The 13,499-nt window shown below is 47.3% G+C and overlaps 1 protein-coding gene across 1 annotated transcript; it reads left to right on the top strand.

Annotated features, from left to right (window-relative positions):
- The first annotated feature begins 545 nt into the window (after positions 1-545).
- On the top strand, positions 546-13,447 carry LRRC23 (leucine rich repeat containing 23). Its single transcript, XM_048502943.1, has 8 exons — positions 546-768; positions 1,283-1,411; positions 3,720-3,832; positions 4,453-4,706; positions 6,267-6,397; positions 7,169-7,305; positions 9,209-9,479; positions 13,120-13,447. The coding sequence occupies exons 2-8, from the start codon at positions 1,298-1,300 to the stop codon at positions 13,147-13,149; spliced, it is 1,050 nt and encodes a 349-aa protein (XP_048358900.1). The 5' UTR covers positions 546-768; positions 1,283-1,297; the 3' UTR covers positions 13,150-13,447.
- The last annotated feature ends 52 nt before the right edge of the window (positions 13,448-13,499 follow it).

The raw sequence follows: 13,499 nt of genomic DNA, 5'->3' as shown, positions 1-13,499 counted from the left end.
TAAATAAAATGATATGGCTAATAAGCAATGCAAAAGGGCTAGATTAACTCCAGAATCTAAAACTATTTTGCAATCACAGGTTTCAGGTTCCAAATGTGAGTTTTAGAACACAGACCAGCTCCCTCTACAAAGTGGGGCGGTCACAGGGCACAGAAGTCAGTGAAGAAATTAATCCTTGAAGACAGAAAGCCTGAAAATGACTGCTCTTAATTTGGAAAGGGGACATATTTTCTCAGAGCAGATCTGGCCAGATTTATTGGAGATCTGCCCCTTTAATAAGCACCATCTCAAACAGGGATGCTGAAAAGCTGCAGTTCTTTGGCTTGTGGGGATAAGCTGCCCTTGCCCCCAATCCCTCTTCTGCAGTTCCCTAAAGGGACAGGAACCCTGCTGTGCTTAGTACATTTTGCCATCAGGGCCTTCAAAGCAGCCTGCCTCTATTTCCCTGCTGTTGCTTTGAATCAGCATAATGACAAGTCATGCTCTCTCTCTCAGCCAGCTGCATCCGGTCCCTCCCTCCCCTTACAAGGGACTCCTTTATGCAAATCACACATTCTTCTCTCAGCCAATCAGCTTCAGTGGTGTGTCAGACTCTCCCACGCAGTTTGGCAAATCCATCAATCATTGCATGGTTGCCAAGGAGGCAAGTTTCTTAGCAACATTTCCTGCTTCCTGCCTGCCCCCAGCGTCCATAGCAACAAAGATAACAAACCCTCTCTTGCTTTCCCCCCACCAGGGATCAGTGGGACATATTTTGGTGAAGGAGAGGTAGCTCTTACTGAAGTATTGTTACAGGGATTTGAGGGGAAAGGGGTTCAGGATCACTAGAGACAAAGGGAGGTGAAATTTTGGCAGATACAGTTTCTTCTCAGCTTCAGACTGTGCCTGCCAATCTCCCCCTTTATTCCCACATCTATTGAATGTATAACAGCTTTGCCTTCTTCCCTTATACATGGTGGCCACCTCAGAAAGGGATAATAATTTAGGAATCTAGACCCATCAATTTCAAAACCCTGGCTGATCTTTGCAGGATGTCTCCGAGGCCTTTTATTGATCACAGTTGGGATAGAGGGCAAAGCCTAGCTCAAACCAGGGCCTTCTGGATGTATAAAATGTGGTTACATTGAGCCACAGAGTGTCTATTAGAAAAAAGCCCAGGACATAGTAAGAAAATGACCATTTTTGAGAGATGAAGAGTATTTCTCTCTGAGTACGCACTCTGTATTCATGGTCTCTGGCTGGCCTGCTTCCAATACTTCTTTTGATCTCTATATCCTAAAAGTCCTAGCTACTGAAAATGTCTGAAGAGGATCTTGAAGAGGACTATGATGATGAAGAACAGAAGGAAGATGATGAGAAATTGGGAGAAGATGAGGATGAGAAGGAAGCAGTCGAGGAAGAAGAAGAAGAGGTGAAGTGTTAATACGATCTATTATGTTGTTCCTAAAGCGCAAAGGTTTTAAGGTCTGCGAGATAAATTTAAGCACATGTCCTTTCATAATGAAATTAATGGGATTTGAAAGTGCTTAACTCTGAGAGTCTTCTCTATTTCTGTGGACATTTTCAGGCAGGTTTTTAAAAAATCTTTTTATTTTTTCCTCTGATATTCCATTGTTTATAAGCTCATTACACTGTATTGTTTTTATTTTGCTGCATTGTTTCTGGGCTTATTACACTGTATTGTTTTTATTTCATCATTCCCTAACTGTGTCATCTAGTTTTATTGCATTGTGGATTGAATGTGTTCGTCTGGTCTTTAGTGAATTGCTTTGTAATTCTGTAATACGCCCCAGTGAGAAACGTGGACAATAAATGAAGGAAAGAATGAAATTGTGAGCAGGGTGATCAAGTAACGAGTTGTGAATGGTTTTCTCTGATGAAACTTTTTCCTTAGAAAGGACAGAATAGGAGAGAGGCTGCTTTAAACTTTTGTGTGCCTATAAATGGGTTCCTGAGTTAACACACTAACCACACTTAAAAACAACAGCAGAGTTTTGTATTATATCTGAACTGAGCTTTTGAGTCCAAGGAAATAATACTCAGGTGAAAAAAGGAAACCAAGTGGAGGATAACTTCTTTCAGAAATGGCAGGTATGTTGAAGCAGATTCAAATCTTGTCTGATAGCATGGTGTAGTGGTTAACAGTGGCAGACTCTCCTCTGGAGAACTGGTTTTGATTCTCCACTCCTCCACACAAAATTTGTTGGATGACCTTGGGCCAGTCACTGTTCTCTCAGAACTGTCTCAGCCCACACAGAGGCAGGCAATGGCAAACCAGACATTTATTTCTTGAAAAACATACAGGGTCACCATAAGTCAGCTGTGACTTGATGGTACTCAGACACACATGCAATAATGGACTCTGGATTATATTGAGAATCTACCAACCTACAAACAACTTGACATCTGCCCTTTGCATTTGCCCTGTTTGGGAGACAATCTATCACAAGAACAATTTTGCATCCAATGGTTTACTGATTTCAGTCTATCTAGGGCAGTGATGGCGAACCTTTTCAAGACCGAGTGCCCAAACTGCAACTCAAAACCCACTTATTTATCGCAAAGTGCCAATACGGCAATTTAACCTGAATACTGAGGTTTTACAGGTTCTGGTGGGTTTTCCGGGCTGTGTGGCCGTGGTCTGGTGGATCTTACTCCTAACGTTTCACCTACATGTGTGGCTGGCATCTTCAGAGGTCTATCACAGAGGGAAGTATGTTACACACTGTGATACACTCTGTGACTTCCCTCTGTGATACACCTCTGAAGATGCCACACACAGATGCAGGCCATGGACCCTGTGATCCATGGGCAGAGAAAGCTTGATGGGGATGGGGTGTGTATGGATGGGAAAGCCGTCACTGCCCATGGACCCTGTGATCCATGGGGGTGGGGGGTGGATGGATCAATGGAGACTGGAGTGCCACTCTCTCTCTGAGAGGTAGCCTCTCAGAGAGAAGTGGGCTCCAGCCCTTCCTCTCAGAGAGAGAGGGGACCTCCAGCCCCTGCATTTGTTTGGGGTTTTTTTTATACTGAGAAAGGGTCCCTTTCTCAGCTTAAAAAAATGCCCAGGCTGGAGTGTTGGAGGCCACCGAGCAGGTTGCCAATGCCATTCCACTTCTGCCTGAGGGAGAAGGCAGCTACCTCCTCCCTCGGGCAGAGGGGGTTGGCTGCTCGGCGCCGCTGGCTCCCACGCTGCAAGAGCAAGCAGCCCCGAGTAGGCTGCTACTGCCATTTCTCCCTCGGGCAGAGGGGGTTGGCTGCTCGGCACTGCCGGCTCCCATGCCACAAGAGCAGGCGGCCCCGAGCAGGTCGCCACCGCCATTCCCCCTCTGCCCCAGGCAGAAAGTGGCTGCCTTCTTCCTTGGACAGAGGGGGAATGGCGGCGGCAACCTGCTCAGGGGAGGGGGAGATTCGGTCACTTGCGTGCCCGGTGAGAGGCCTCCACAAGCCAGATGTGGCACGCGTGCCAAAGGTTCGCCATCACGGATCTAGGGAGACAAGCTAGTGGTAACTTTGCTCTCCCACCTTTCCAGTCCTGCCATGAGTTGCCCCTCTCTTGGGCTACTTTTATGAACAGCTGTTTTTCAGCTGTTTCACACAACAAACAGGTCAGGAGTGGAGGAAAAAAGGGGGAAAGGGGGAAAGAAATACATAGGGTTGCCATCAGATAAACTTAGCAGTATCTTGCTTTTTTTCAACTCTCCTGTTTTCCCCAGCACCCCGTCTCTAACCCTCTCACTGAGGATCACTTCAAGGAAGGCCTCTCGCTTTTGAGTAAAACGGGCAACGGCTTGGCTCATGCCTTTGTGAAGTTTGAGGCCAGAGAGAAGTGAGTGTACAAGTAAGGTAAAGTTTCCCCTTCAGTCTAATCCGACCCTGGGGTACCACTGCAAGCAGTGATTTTATAGGCAAGCCGTTTTTGCGGGGTAGTTTGCCATTGCTTTCCCCGGCTATTCTTTACCCCCTAGCTATGTGCTAGGTACTCATTTACCGACCAAGGAATGGATGGATGGCTGAGTTGACCATGAGCCAGCTGCCAGGATATCTGACCCATGGGGGGCTCAAACTCCAGACCGTGTGAGTGGCAGTGCAAGCACTTAACCACTACGCCACGCGGCTCTTACTGAGTGTACAAGTAATACACTATTAACAGAGTTGCCAGTATCTCCCAGAATTACAACTGGTCTCAAGGCTGCAGAGATCAGTTCCCCGGGAGAAAAAGGCTGCTTCAAAGAGTAGGTCATTGCTTTGATCCCTCCCCAAACCCTATCCTTCCCAGGCACCACCCCCAAATCTCCAGGAACTTTCTAGTCCAGAGTTGGCAGCTCTTAAATCCTGTTCCTTTGCCAACGCTCCTGGGGAAATGGGATTGGGTTGGTCAGAAGTGGCAGAAAGTTAGTGCTGACGTTTTGGTGAATAATCTCGTTTTCCACCCTCATTTTGTGGCAGGGAGCTGACAGATATCACCCTCATCCAGAGCTTCATCCACTTGCGCTATGTAGACCTGTCGGACAACCTGCTTCAAGACCTGTCCCCCTTGTCATGCCTCACACACTTACTTTGGCTGAAAGTGGACAACAATCGGCTGACCAGTGCTGCCCTAGATGAACTGCCGTACCTCCAGATTGCCAGTTTTGCCAACAACCACATCAAAGACACCTGTGGCATTAATCACCCGCGCCTGGCCAGCCTCAGTCTGAAAGGTTTGTGGGTGAACATGGCACACTAAACCGAGAGGAAAAGGTCCTCTGGGTCAACAACTCACTATAGTTTCTTCCTTGTTTATTTTTAAAAGACTTCCTTCTCTTCCATGATCCAGTAGTAGTAGTAGTAGTAGTAGTAGTAGTAGTAGTAGTAGTAGTAGTAATGCATTGGTAGATTTGGTAGATTTCAAGACTACCTTTATTTGCTTATTTTTGATCTTTCAGTTCCTCTTTTTCCTCGCTAGAAACTCAAAACAGGTTTCAAAGAAAGTAATCTACATACATATAAGTGGTGTAGATAATTTATACACATGCACACCATCAAGTTGCAACCAACTTATCTTGACATCAGCAATGGCCTTTCAAGGCAAGAGAGAAGCAGAGGTGGTTTGCCATTGCCGTTCTCTGCAGAGCCTTCTTTGCCAGTCTCCCATCCAAGTACCAACCCTGCTTTGTTTCCGGGCTGTGCCACGCTGCCTTCCCTTCCCACAGTATAATTTAGCCAACAATTTGTTTTTTACACAACTCCATCTCCTAAGCTGCTCTTAGTCAGTCTGGCTCAGGGCCACAGCCTTAGAATCGTTTGCCTCCTACCTAAGAGTCCTTTGCCTCCTGCCGTTCAGCCTATGCCAAAGGCTCCTAACTCTGGCCACGCCCAGGTTAAATACCCACCACAAAAACTCAGGCCAGGTGTCATACAACAAAATAAAGATGTCCCCTGCCATAAACGGCCACAGAAATACCTGTAAACATATCTGACTTTTCAAACATACATGATCCCAAGGTGTTTTTTCCCCCAACACAATGGAAAATGGCATCCATATCAAAATAGACAAAAACCAAATAAGGGATAGAGCCAATTTTCCACAGCCCCACCAAAACCATAGAAAAAAGCATCCTAGCAAACCATAACATGCAAGTTAAAGGCTTTCCAGGCAGGATATGTCTTTTAACCTACCCAGAATGTCTTTAGAAATGTCCAACATTTTAGTTCAGTACCACCTTAAAGATCTGGTCTTTAAGGTGCTATTGGACTCAAGATTTCTTACTCCTACTGCAAACCAACATGGCTACCCACCTGAAACAGTCTCCAGAGATATGGACACCCTTTGCTCTTAGGAGAGCATGTTATTGCAAATGAAGCTTACAGGATTGCAGGATCAAGGAAGAGAGTGACTTGAGAGGAGGGAAACCCTTCACCCCTGCTGTTTTCTCACTGGAAACCATCTCCACAGTGATGGGGCCACAGCAGAAAAGGCCGAGGGCTCTGGTCAGTTGGGCCACCGTAAGTTGTGGGACAGCCAATAGATCATAGAATCACTGGGGAAACAAGATCCTGTAGAAGCAGTTTAAGGAAGTTTTTATGGAAAGCAAGGAAAGCACAGGAGAAGAAAGGGATGGAGTTTCCTTATTCTCCATACCAGTCTTCTCCTTCCCAAAGCGATCCTGGCAGTTAAGTTTGCTGAATAATTAAAGAAAATAATAAAGATGCACCACTGGCAAAAAAAAGCTCTGGAGGGAATAAATCTCACCATCACTTTCTATCCCTCTGGCATCCAGGGAACGAGATTGAGGTAATATCAGGACTGGATCCAGTCAAGCTTTCAAATCTGCACACACTTGAGTTGCGGAGTAACAGCCTCAAGTCTACAGCAGGACTCCAGTTGCCAAAGCTGAAAACTCTGTACCTGGTAAGCGACGCCATTGGTCGTTGGGCCTCAAGGAGCAACTCAGCCCACTGAATCCAAGAACCCTAAACCTAATCTCAGTGCATAGTTTCCCAAATCCATCTAGGCTTCAGTCCTGATGGTTGCCTTGTGCACTGGTAACTGCCTAGCTACTGTAAGCTAGTCAGTAGCAATGGACCTGGATCAGGGAGACCTGAATTCAACTTCTCTTTCACATGAATATGCCTTTCAGCCAGTCATTCTATCGACAACCTCATCCTACCCTACAGGGTCGTGGTGAGGATAAAATAATAGCCCCAGTAAGCCACCTCTAACCTTTTAAAAAGAACATTAGATGAGAAATAAGCAAACTTTGGTTGACATCAAGCCCTGACCTTTGGCAGATCTTCCAGAGGTGGAACAGGACAAGCCAAAGGGAAGAGGATATGTTTTTCTTCAATTCTCTTGCCTTCATTTTTTGCTAACCAGCATGAACCTCTATCGTTCATCTGACAATCTTGGTTCTTTCTAGGCACAAAAGTGACAATGCTGGATGTTGCAGCCCTGGACCTGGGAGCCCCTAGGAGAGTAAAATAATGTATCTAGATAGGAATGAGAGGAATATTTGGATAGGTGGCTCTCCTTTAGAACCCAGCGAACTGTAACTCTGTGGGGGAGCTGCAGATTCTTCTAGTTCCCTCACCAAAATTGAACGTGTGAATATGTGCTGCCTGGATCCACCCCTGATCTAATTCTATCCTCAATCTCTTACCCTACCCCCTCTCCCCATCCCAGGCTCAGAACTCCATTACCCAGATAGAAGGCATGGAGAATATGACTCAACTCACAACCCTGCACCTCCGAGACAATCTGCTTGAACATCTGGACGGCTTCTCGGAAAGCTTGACATCTCTTCAGTATGTCAACCTACGGTGGGTTAGCCTTGGTTCAGAGTCTCTATCACAAACCCCTTTGAGAGTAATGGGGAAGCCACAGGCCTAAATACCCACACCTGTCTTTGTTGGCAGGCTCTAGTGCAGGGGTAGGGAACCTGCGGCTCTCCAGATGTTCAGGAACTACAATTCCCATCAGCCCCTTCCAGCATGGCCAATTGGCCATGCTGACAGGGGCTGATGGGAATTGTAGTTCCTGAACATCTGGAGAGCCTTAGGTTCCCTACCCCTGCTCTAGTGCCGCAGTCATAGATAGGGATGGACAAACATGCAAAATGGATTGGTTGTGGTGGGTTTTCCAGGCTGTGTGGCCGTGGTCTGGTGGATCTTGCTCCTAACATTTCACCTGCATCTGAGGCTGGCATCTTCAGAGGTGTATCACAGAGGGAAGTCTGTTACACTGTGCCATAGATTGCAAAAAGGTAGCCAAGTTAAGTTTATTATAGCAAAATAAGGCAAAAGTCCAGTGGCCTCTTCATGACCAACAACTTTTATTTCTGTGTGAGTTTTCACTTCTAAGCTTGTTTAGACACCTAAAGAGGGCAGGAGGGTAGACCTGGCTCCTTTGCAAGTTTTTGTTTTTAAGGTTTGTTTTTAATGTTTTAATGTTTATTTAAGAGCCTCATGGTATAGAGTGATATGCTGAAATACTGCAGTCCAAGTTCTGCTCACAGCCTGAGTTGGATCCCAATGGTTTGGTTTCAGGTAGCTGGCACAAGGTTGATTCAGCCTTCTGTCCTTCCAGGATGGTAAAATAAGCATTCAGCTTGCTGGGGGTAAAGTGTAGACAACTGGAGATGGCAATTGCAAACCACCCAATAAACAGTCTACCTAATAAATGTGTTGTGATATCACCCCAGGAGTCAGCAATGAACTGATGCTTGCACAGGGGACTATTTTACCTTTACCTACTAAATACCTGGGAGGGGGGTTGGAAGGGGCTGTAGTTCAGAGGTAGAGCATCTTCTGGGCATGCGACTGGCCCCAGGTTCAATCTTCTGGCATCTCTAGTGGAAGGGATCAGGCAGTAGTGATGTGAAAGGTCTGAGAGCCACTGCCAGGGGACCAGTGATGTGATTCAGTAAAGGCAGCTGCCTGTGGGTTCATATGACTCCTCCTTCCCTTTGTACTTGCAGTTGAACACAGTGGATATTCAGTGTCTGAACACTGCTGCAATTGCAGGGTAGGAATGTGACTTTGAGCCCAGTTATAGCCTGCAAGATTCTGCCTAGTAACTTCTGGAGAGATTCTGCCCAGTAAGCAAAGGATTTTGGCCACAGTTCCCCAAAAGAGCCCCGACATGGACGGCCCAATCTGGTCTAATATCAGATCTTGGAAGCTAAGCAGGGTGAGCCCTGGTTAGTATTTACAGGGGATACCACCCAAGAAGTCCAGGGATGCTAAGCCAAAGTAGATGTTGGCAACACACTTCTTGTCTTGAAAAGACTATGGGGTCACCATGCTGGCTGTGACTTGAGGGCACTTTCCACCCCTGCTCCCTGAAAGGACCAAGAATATTCTTAAACTGTCTCCATCACAAGCCCCTTTGGGTGTAATGGGGAAGCCACAGGCCTGAAGATCCCCACCCCGTCTAGTTGTCTGCTCTGCAAACACCAGTCTGTTGGCAGGCTCTGTTCGTTCTTATGGGTACACGTTTATAGGTTGTAAACAAAAGAATCTGACACTAGTGGTCAATCTGAGAACACAGCAGACTCGCAGTGGGAACCACGTGGGAGGAAATGCTTGGAACAGTGTCTCTCCACGTGCAAACTTATGTTCTCCCACATCCATTTCTGCTGTGCTCTTGACTTTTAGGTTTTGGCAGAGGAGAAAGCGGGGACTGTTTTACAGGTTTTCAAAAGTTGTTTTCCCATCACTGCAGGGGGAATGCAGTTTCCAACATCCAGGAAGTGGCTAAGCTTCAAAAGCTGCCCCTCTTAAGGGCCCTGGTCTTACTGGACAACCCGTGTATGGACGAGGGAGACTACCGTATGGAGACACTGGTGCTGCTCCCACGCCTCGAGCGCCTCGACAAGGATTTCTTCGAGGAGGACGAACGGCTCGATGCAGAAGACGTCCGGCAGAGGCGTCGGGAAGAAGAACTGGAGCTGGAGAGAGAGAGGGAGCGCGAGAAGGAACTGGAACTAGAGCTGGTGAGATATCAGGATGATCCCAAGAGGGCAACGGATGGTTTGGATCTGTAGCAAAGGGCCCAACTAGACAATATGTTTGATGCAAGTTGGGTCATGGCTCCGCCAACCTGGCATGGTATAGTAGTTAAAGAGTCAGACTAGGATCAAGAAAACCTAGGCTCAAATCCCCACTCTGCCATGGAAGCTGGCTGGGTGACTTTGGACCAGTCATATGCATGGCAGGGGATTGGACTTGATGACCCTGTGGTCTGTGCCAGCTCTATGATTCTATGATATACTCTAAGTCTAACCTACCAAGGTTGTTGTGAGGGTAAAACAAAGGAGAGGAGGAAGGCAGGAGATAAATTAAATAAAAATCTTATACCCATATGTACCATAACTAACTTTTCCTACCATCACAGAGCAGTCCCATAATCAGGCAAATTGCCTCCCAAGGCCTTTTCAATTTGGGGAAATGGTCCTGAGGGGAATGGTGAAGCCCTTTCCCCTAGCCAAGTTGAGCCATGGTGCACTTGGGAACACTAGTTTCCTCATGGCTTGTATGACTGTTAAATGTCAAACATGTCCTCTCGTTTCGCCCGAACAGCAGGAGAAATCAGCAGTTAGGTCACTTTGATCCTCATACAGAATATGTGACAGCAACCTGTAAAAGAAATGGAAGATGTTGCGGGGGAGTGGGGGATAAAGGTGGGGACAGGCCGGGAGAAAATAAGATACAGTTTAAAGTCAAGCGGCAGCAGAAACAGGAGGGCTTAACTGATCCTGCGTAGTTGGAAAAGCTGCACTGCCAGCTATTGGGAAGGATTTCCCTAGAAAATCTCAAGACCACTCTTGGATCTCCAAAGAGGCCAGAGCGGAGGGTGGCTTGCAAACTTTGAATGATGAAGATGAATGCTCAGTTGGAAGATTCCCCACCCCCACAAATAAGGGTGGAAGTCTCCACTGGGACAGTATGGCTCTTGTAGCCCAGGGTGAAAAAGGCAAAATCGCTGCTGGGGATTATTCAGAACGGGATTGAAAATAAAACCTAATGCCGTTATATAAATGCATGGCGCTGGCACATTTTGAAAAAAGGGTCCTGTTGTTGTTAAAAAGAAAATATTTAAATGGTAGAAAAGGGTAGCCTAAAACGAGCGGGTTTTCAAAGAGAAAAGGCAACAAGATTTAGAGCAGTTTTTTTTTAATGAAGCAAATAAACATATCAAGAGCGAGGAATTATTATGAGCAAGGAGGGTAGGGGATATTTTTCCACCTCTCACAATTCCAGAACTTGGGGGGTAACCCAGTGAAGAGGAGTTCCAAAAGAATCTAGGACAGACAAAATAAGTTCTTTATCACACAATACAAAATTCTACAGAATTCGCAGTGACAAACTATAGTGCCAGATTAGAGGGCGTTTTTTGTAAAAGAAGAGTAGATTTAGAAAGAAGTGTCACATGGGTTTGTTAACAGCTATTTGTCATGAGAGCTAAACTGAACCTCCATGTGCAGAGGCAGTTCACCTCTGAATACCAAATCATGGAGAATCAAATGAGGCACGGCCTTTAGCTCTGTGCCCTTTCCCTGGCCACTGCCAGAAGCAGAAGCTTGAAGCCTGGCTGGGTTTGATCCAAGATGCCTAATCAGGCCAGATCCCCTCAGTATTTCATAAAGGATACTGAGCCAAGGGAGGGAGACGGAAACAGAGGAAGCTGTATGTCTGCTGCATGCCACATTGTCCAGGTCTGGATGGTCGCCTCAAGCATTACCGTTTCTGTGTGTCTAAATTGTTGGCTGTCGGACTGGAAATCAAGCAGTGAAGGGAGGCAATCGCTCTCTTTTAAATACTGATAGCTTATCTGGTCCTGCTCCGATACAGGATACTGGGCAGGGTGCCAATGCAGAGTGAGAACTGCAGTTGAGAAAAGATTGGTGAGAGAGGCAGTGTTGACGTGCCTCCTGAAGGAGAGGCTGCAGGCAGGCATAGCCGGTGATGCCCTAGTGGGCTGCACCCCCCCTCCAAACAAGGACACTCAACCTGGCAGGAGCGGGGTGTGTGTGTTATTTATTTACCGTATGCCTTGCATTTCTCAGCATGTTATAGTGGTTAGGTGGACTGGGATCAGGTTTGATTCCCCACTCCTTCATATGAGTGGCCGACTCTTATCTGGTGAATTGAATTTGTTTTCCCCAGTCCTACACCTGATACCTGCCGGGTGACTTGGGGCAGTCACAATTCTCTCTGAACTCTCTCAGCCCCACCTGTCTCCCAAGGCGTCTGTTGCGGGGAGAGGAAGGGAAAGGCGTTTGTGAGCCACCTTGAGTCTTACAAAGAGAATGGTAGGGTATAAATCCAAACTCCCCTTCACATGCAGATGTATACAATAAATCTTAAAACCAATTCCTAAAAACCACCATATTTTGTAACTCAGATTCAATAAAATAAAATGCAATAACTAAAAACATTACAGGGGCAGCATTGCCAGATCATGGACCTAAAAAATAGGACAAAGATAGGTTTTACAGTCTCACATCTAGTCTAATTATCCACTTGATCAGGTTTTTTGGTACAGTTCATAATCCGCAAACTTCTCCCTGATAAGATCGAACAGGGCATTCTCTTAGGATGTGACTGTTTGTCTGGACTTAAGCCTGTGGGGCAATGGGGAGGGGTGGGATAGTAAAATGAATTAATAATAATAGTAATTATAATAATAAGCCATTGGAAAAGCTCTCCTGCTCAGAGGGTATCGTTCTCACACCCTTAGCCATTCATTTCAGCGGGGCTTCAGCGAAAGAACTTCCAGATAGGTTGACCAATGATGGCAAACCTTTCAGGCTCAGTGTCAAAAATGTGGAAAACACCAAACCTGACTCTCAAAGGCTTCCATGGCCGGATTCAGCTGGTTCTGGTGGGTTTTCCAGGCTGTGTGGCCGTGGTCTGGTGGATCTTGTTCTTAACATTTCGCCTGCATCTGTGGCTGGCATCTTCAGAGGTGTATCGCAGAGGGAAGTCTGTTACACTATTACACTGTGTATAACAGACTTCCCTCTGTGATACACCTCTGAAGATGCCAGCCACAGATGCAGGCAAAACATTAGGAACAAGATCCACCAGACCACGGCCACACAGCCCAGAAAACCCACCCGATCCAACTAACCTGACTCTGTTGGCATGTCAACCCCAGCCCCTGCCCCAAAAGAGAACACAATTCTTTGCGCATTAATTTATTTGGAAAAAGTACAGCCCAATCATGTGTGGGGCTATATGCTGAATAAAGAAAGAGCTGTGGTCGGGTGTTGGTGAACGCTGTTGTGTCACCCCAAAAGTTGCGGCCTTCCGCCTTTGACACGTGTGTCATGGGCCCCTTATACACATGCAGAACAATGCACTTTCAATCCACGTTCAGTGCACTTTGCAACTCGATTTTACTGTGCAGAATAGCAAAATCCACTTGCAAACAATTGTGAAAGTGGACTGAAAGTGCATTATTCTGCATGTGCCGCGTTTCGCCACCTCTGATCTGCTGCATGAGCTCTAGTGCGAAGGGCGAAAACCAAGCCACCCCAGTCCAGGTGTGCATCTTGGGGGCAGAGGATGTCGGACCAGGATCGCCTGGCCCTCCTTCCAGCTCACGCTTTCTTTCCTTCTCTGTTGCAGGAGGAGGAGATCCCGGAACCTGCCGACTGATGCCCGCCTGGGGTCCCGTCCCCAGATTCTGCCTGGCCCAGGGGGCACCGTCGCAGCCAGTCGTCGCGCCCTGAGCCCCAGGAAGTCGTGCGGGGAGGGGGAGGGGATGCTCCCCGGAGTTTAGGGCTCGGGCTCTGCCCCGGGGAAGGCTGCAGGCCGAGGAAGGGGCTTTGAGGGTGGCGCAGACTCGTCGGGGCGCGGCCCAGGGTTGACGGGTGGGACGGGGCTGCCCTCCCCCCCCCCCTCCTGGAGTTGTGAGTTGATGCACCGCCAGATTAATAAAAGCATCTCCGCGGCGTCTGCAGCGCGCTCTTCTCTTTGCCCCGCCGCCGTCTCCCGCCCCGCCCGCC

The sequence above is a fragment of the Sphaerodactylus townsendi genome, linkage group LG07, assembly GCF_021028975.2.
Source record: "Sphaerodactylus townsendi isolate TG3544 linkage group LG07, MPM_Stown_v2.3, whole genome shotgun sequence".
Classification (NCBI taxonomy): domain Eukaryota; kingdom Metazoa; phylum Chordata; class Lepidosauria; order Squamata; family Sphaerodactylidae; genus Sphaerodactylus; species Sphaerodactylus townsendi.
This window is presented reverse-complemented; position numbering and strand designations above follow the sequence as displayed.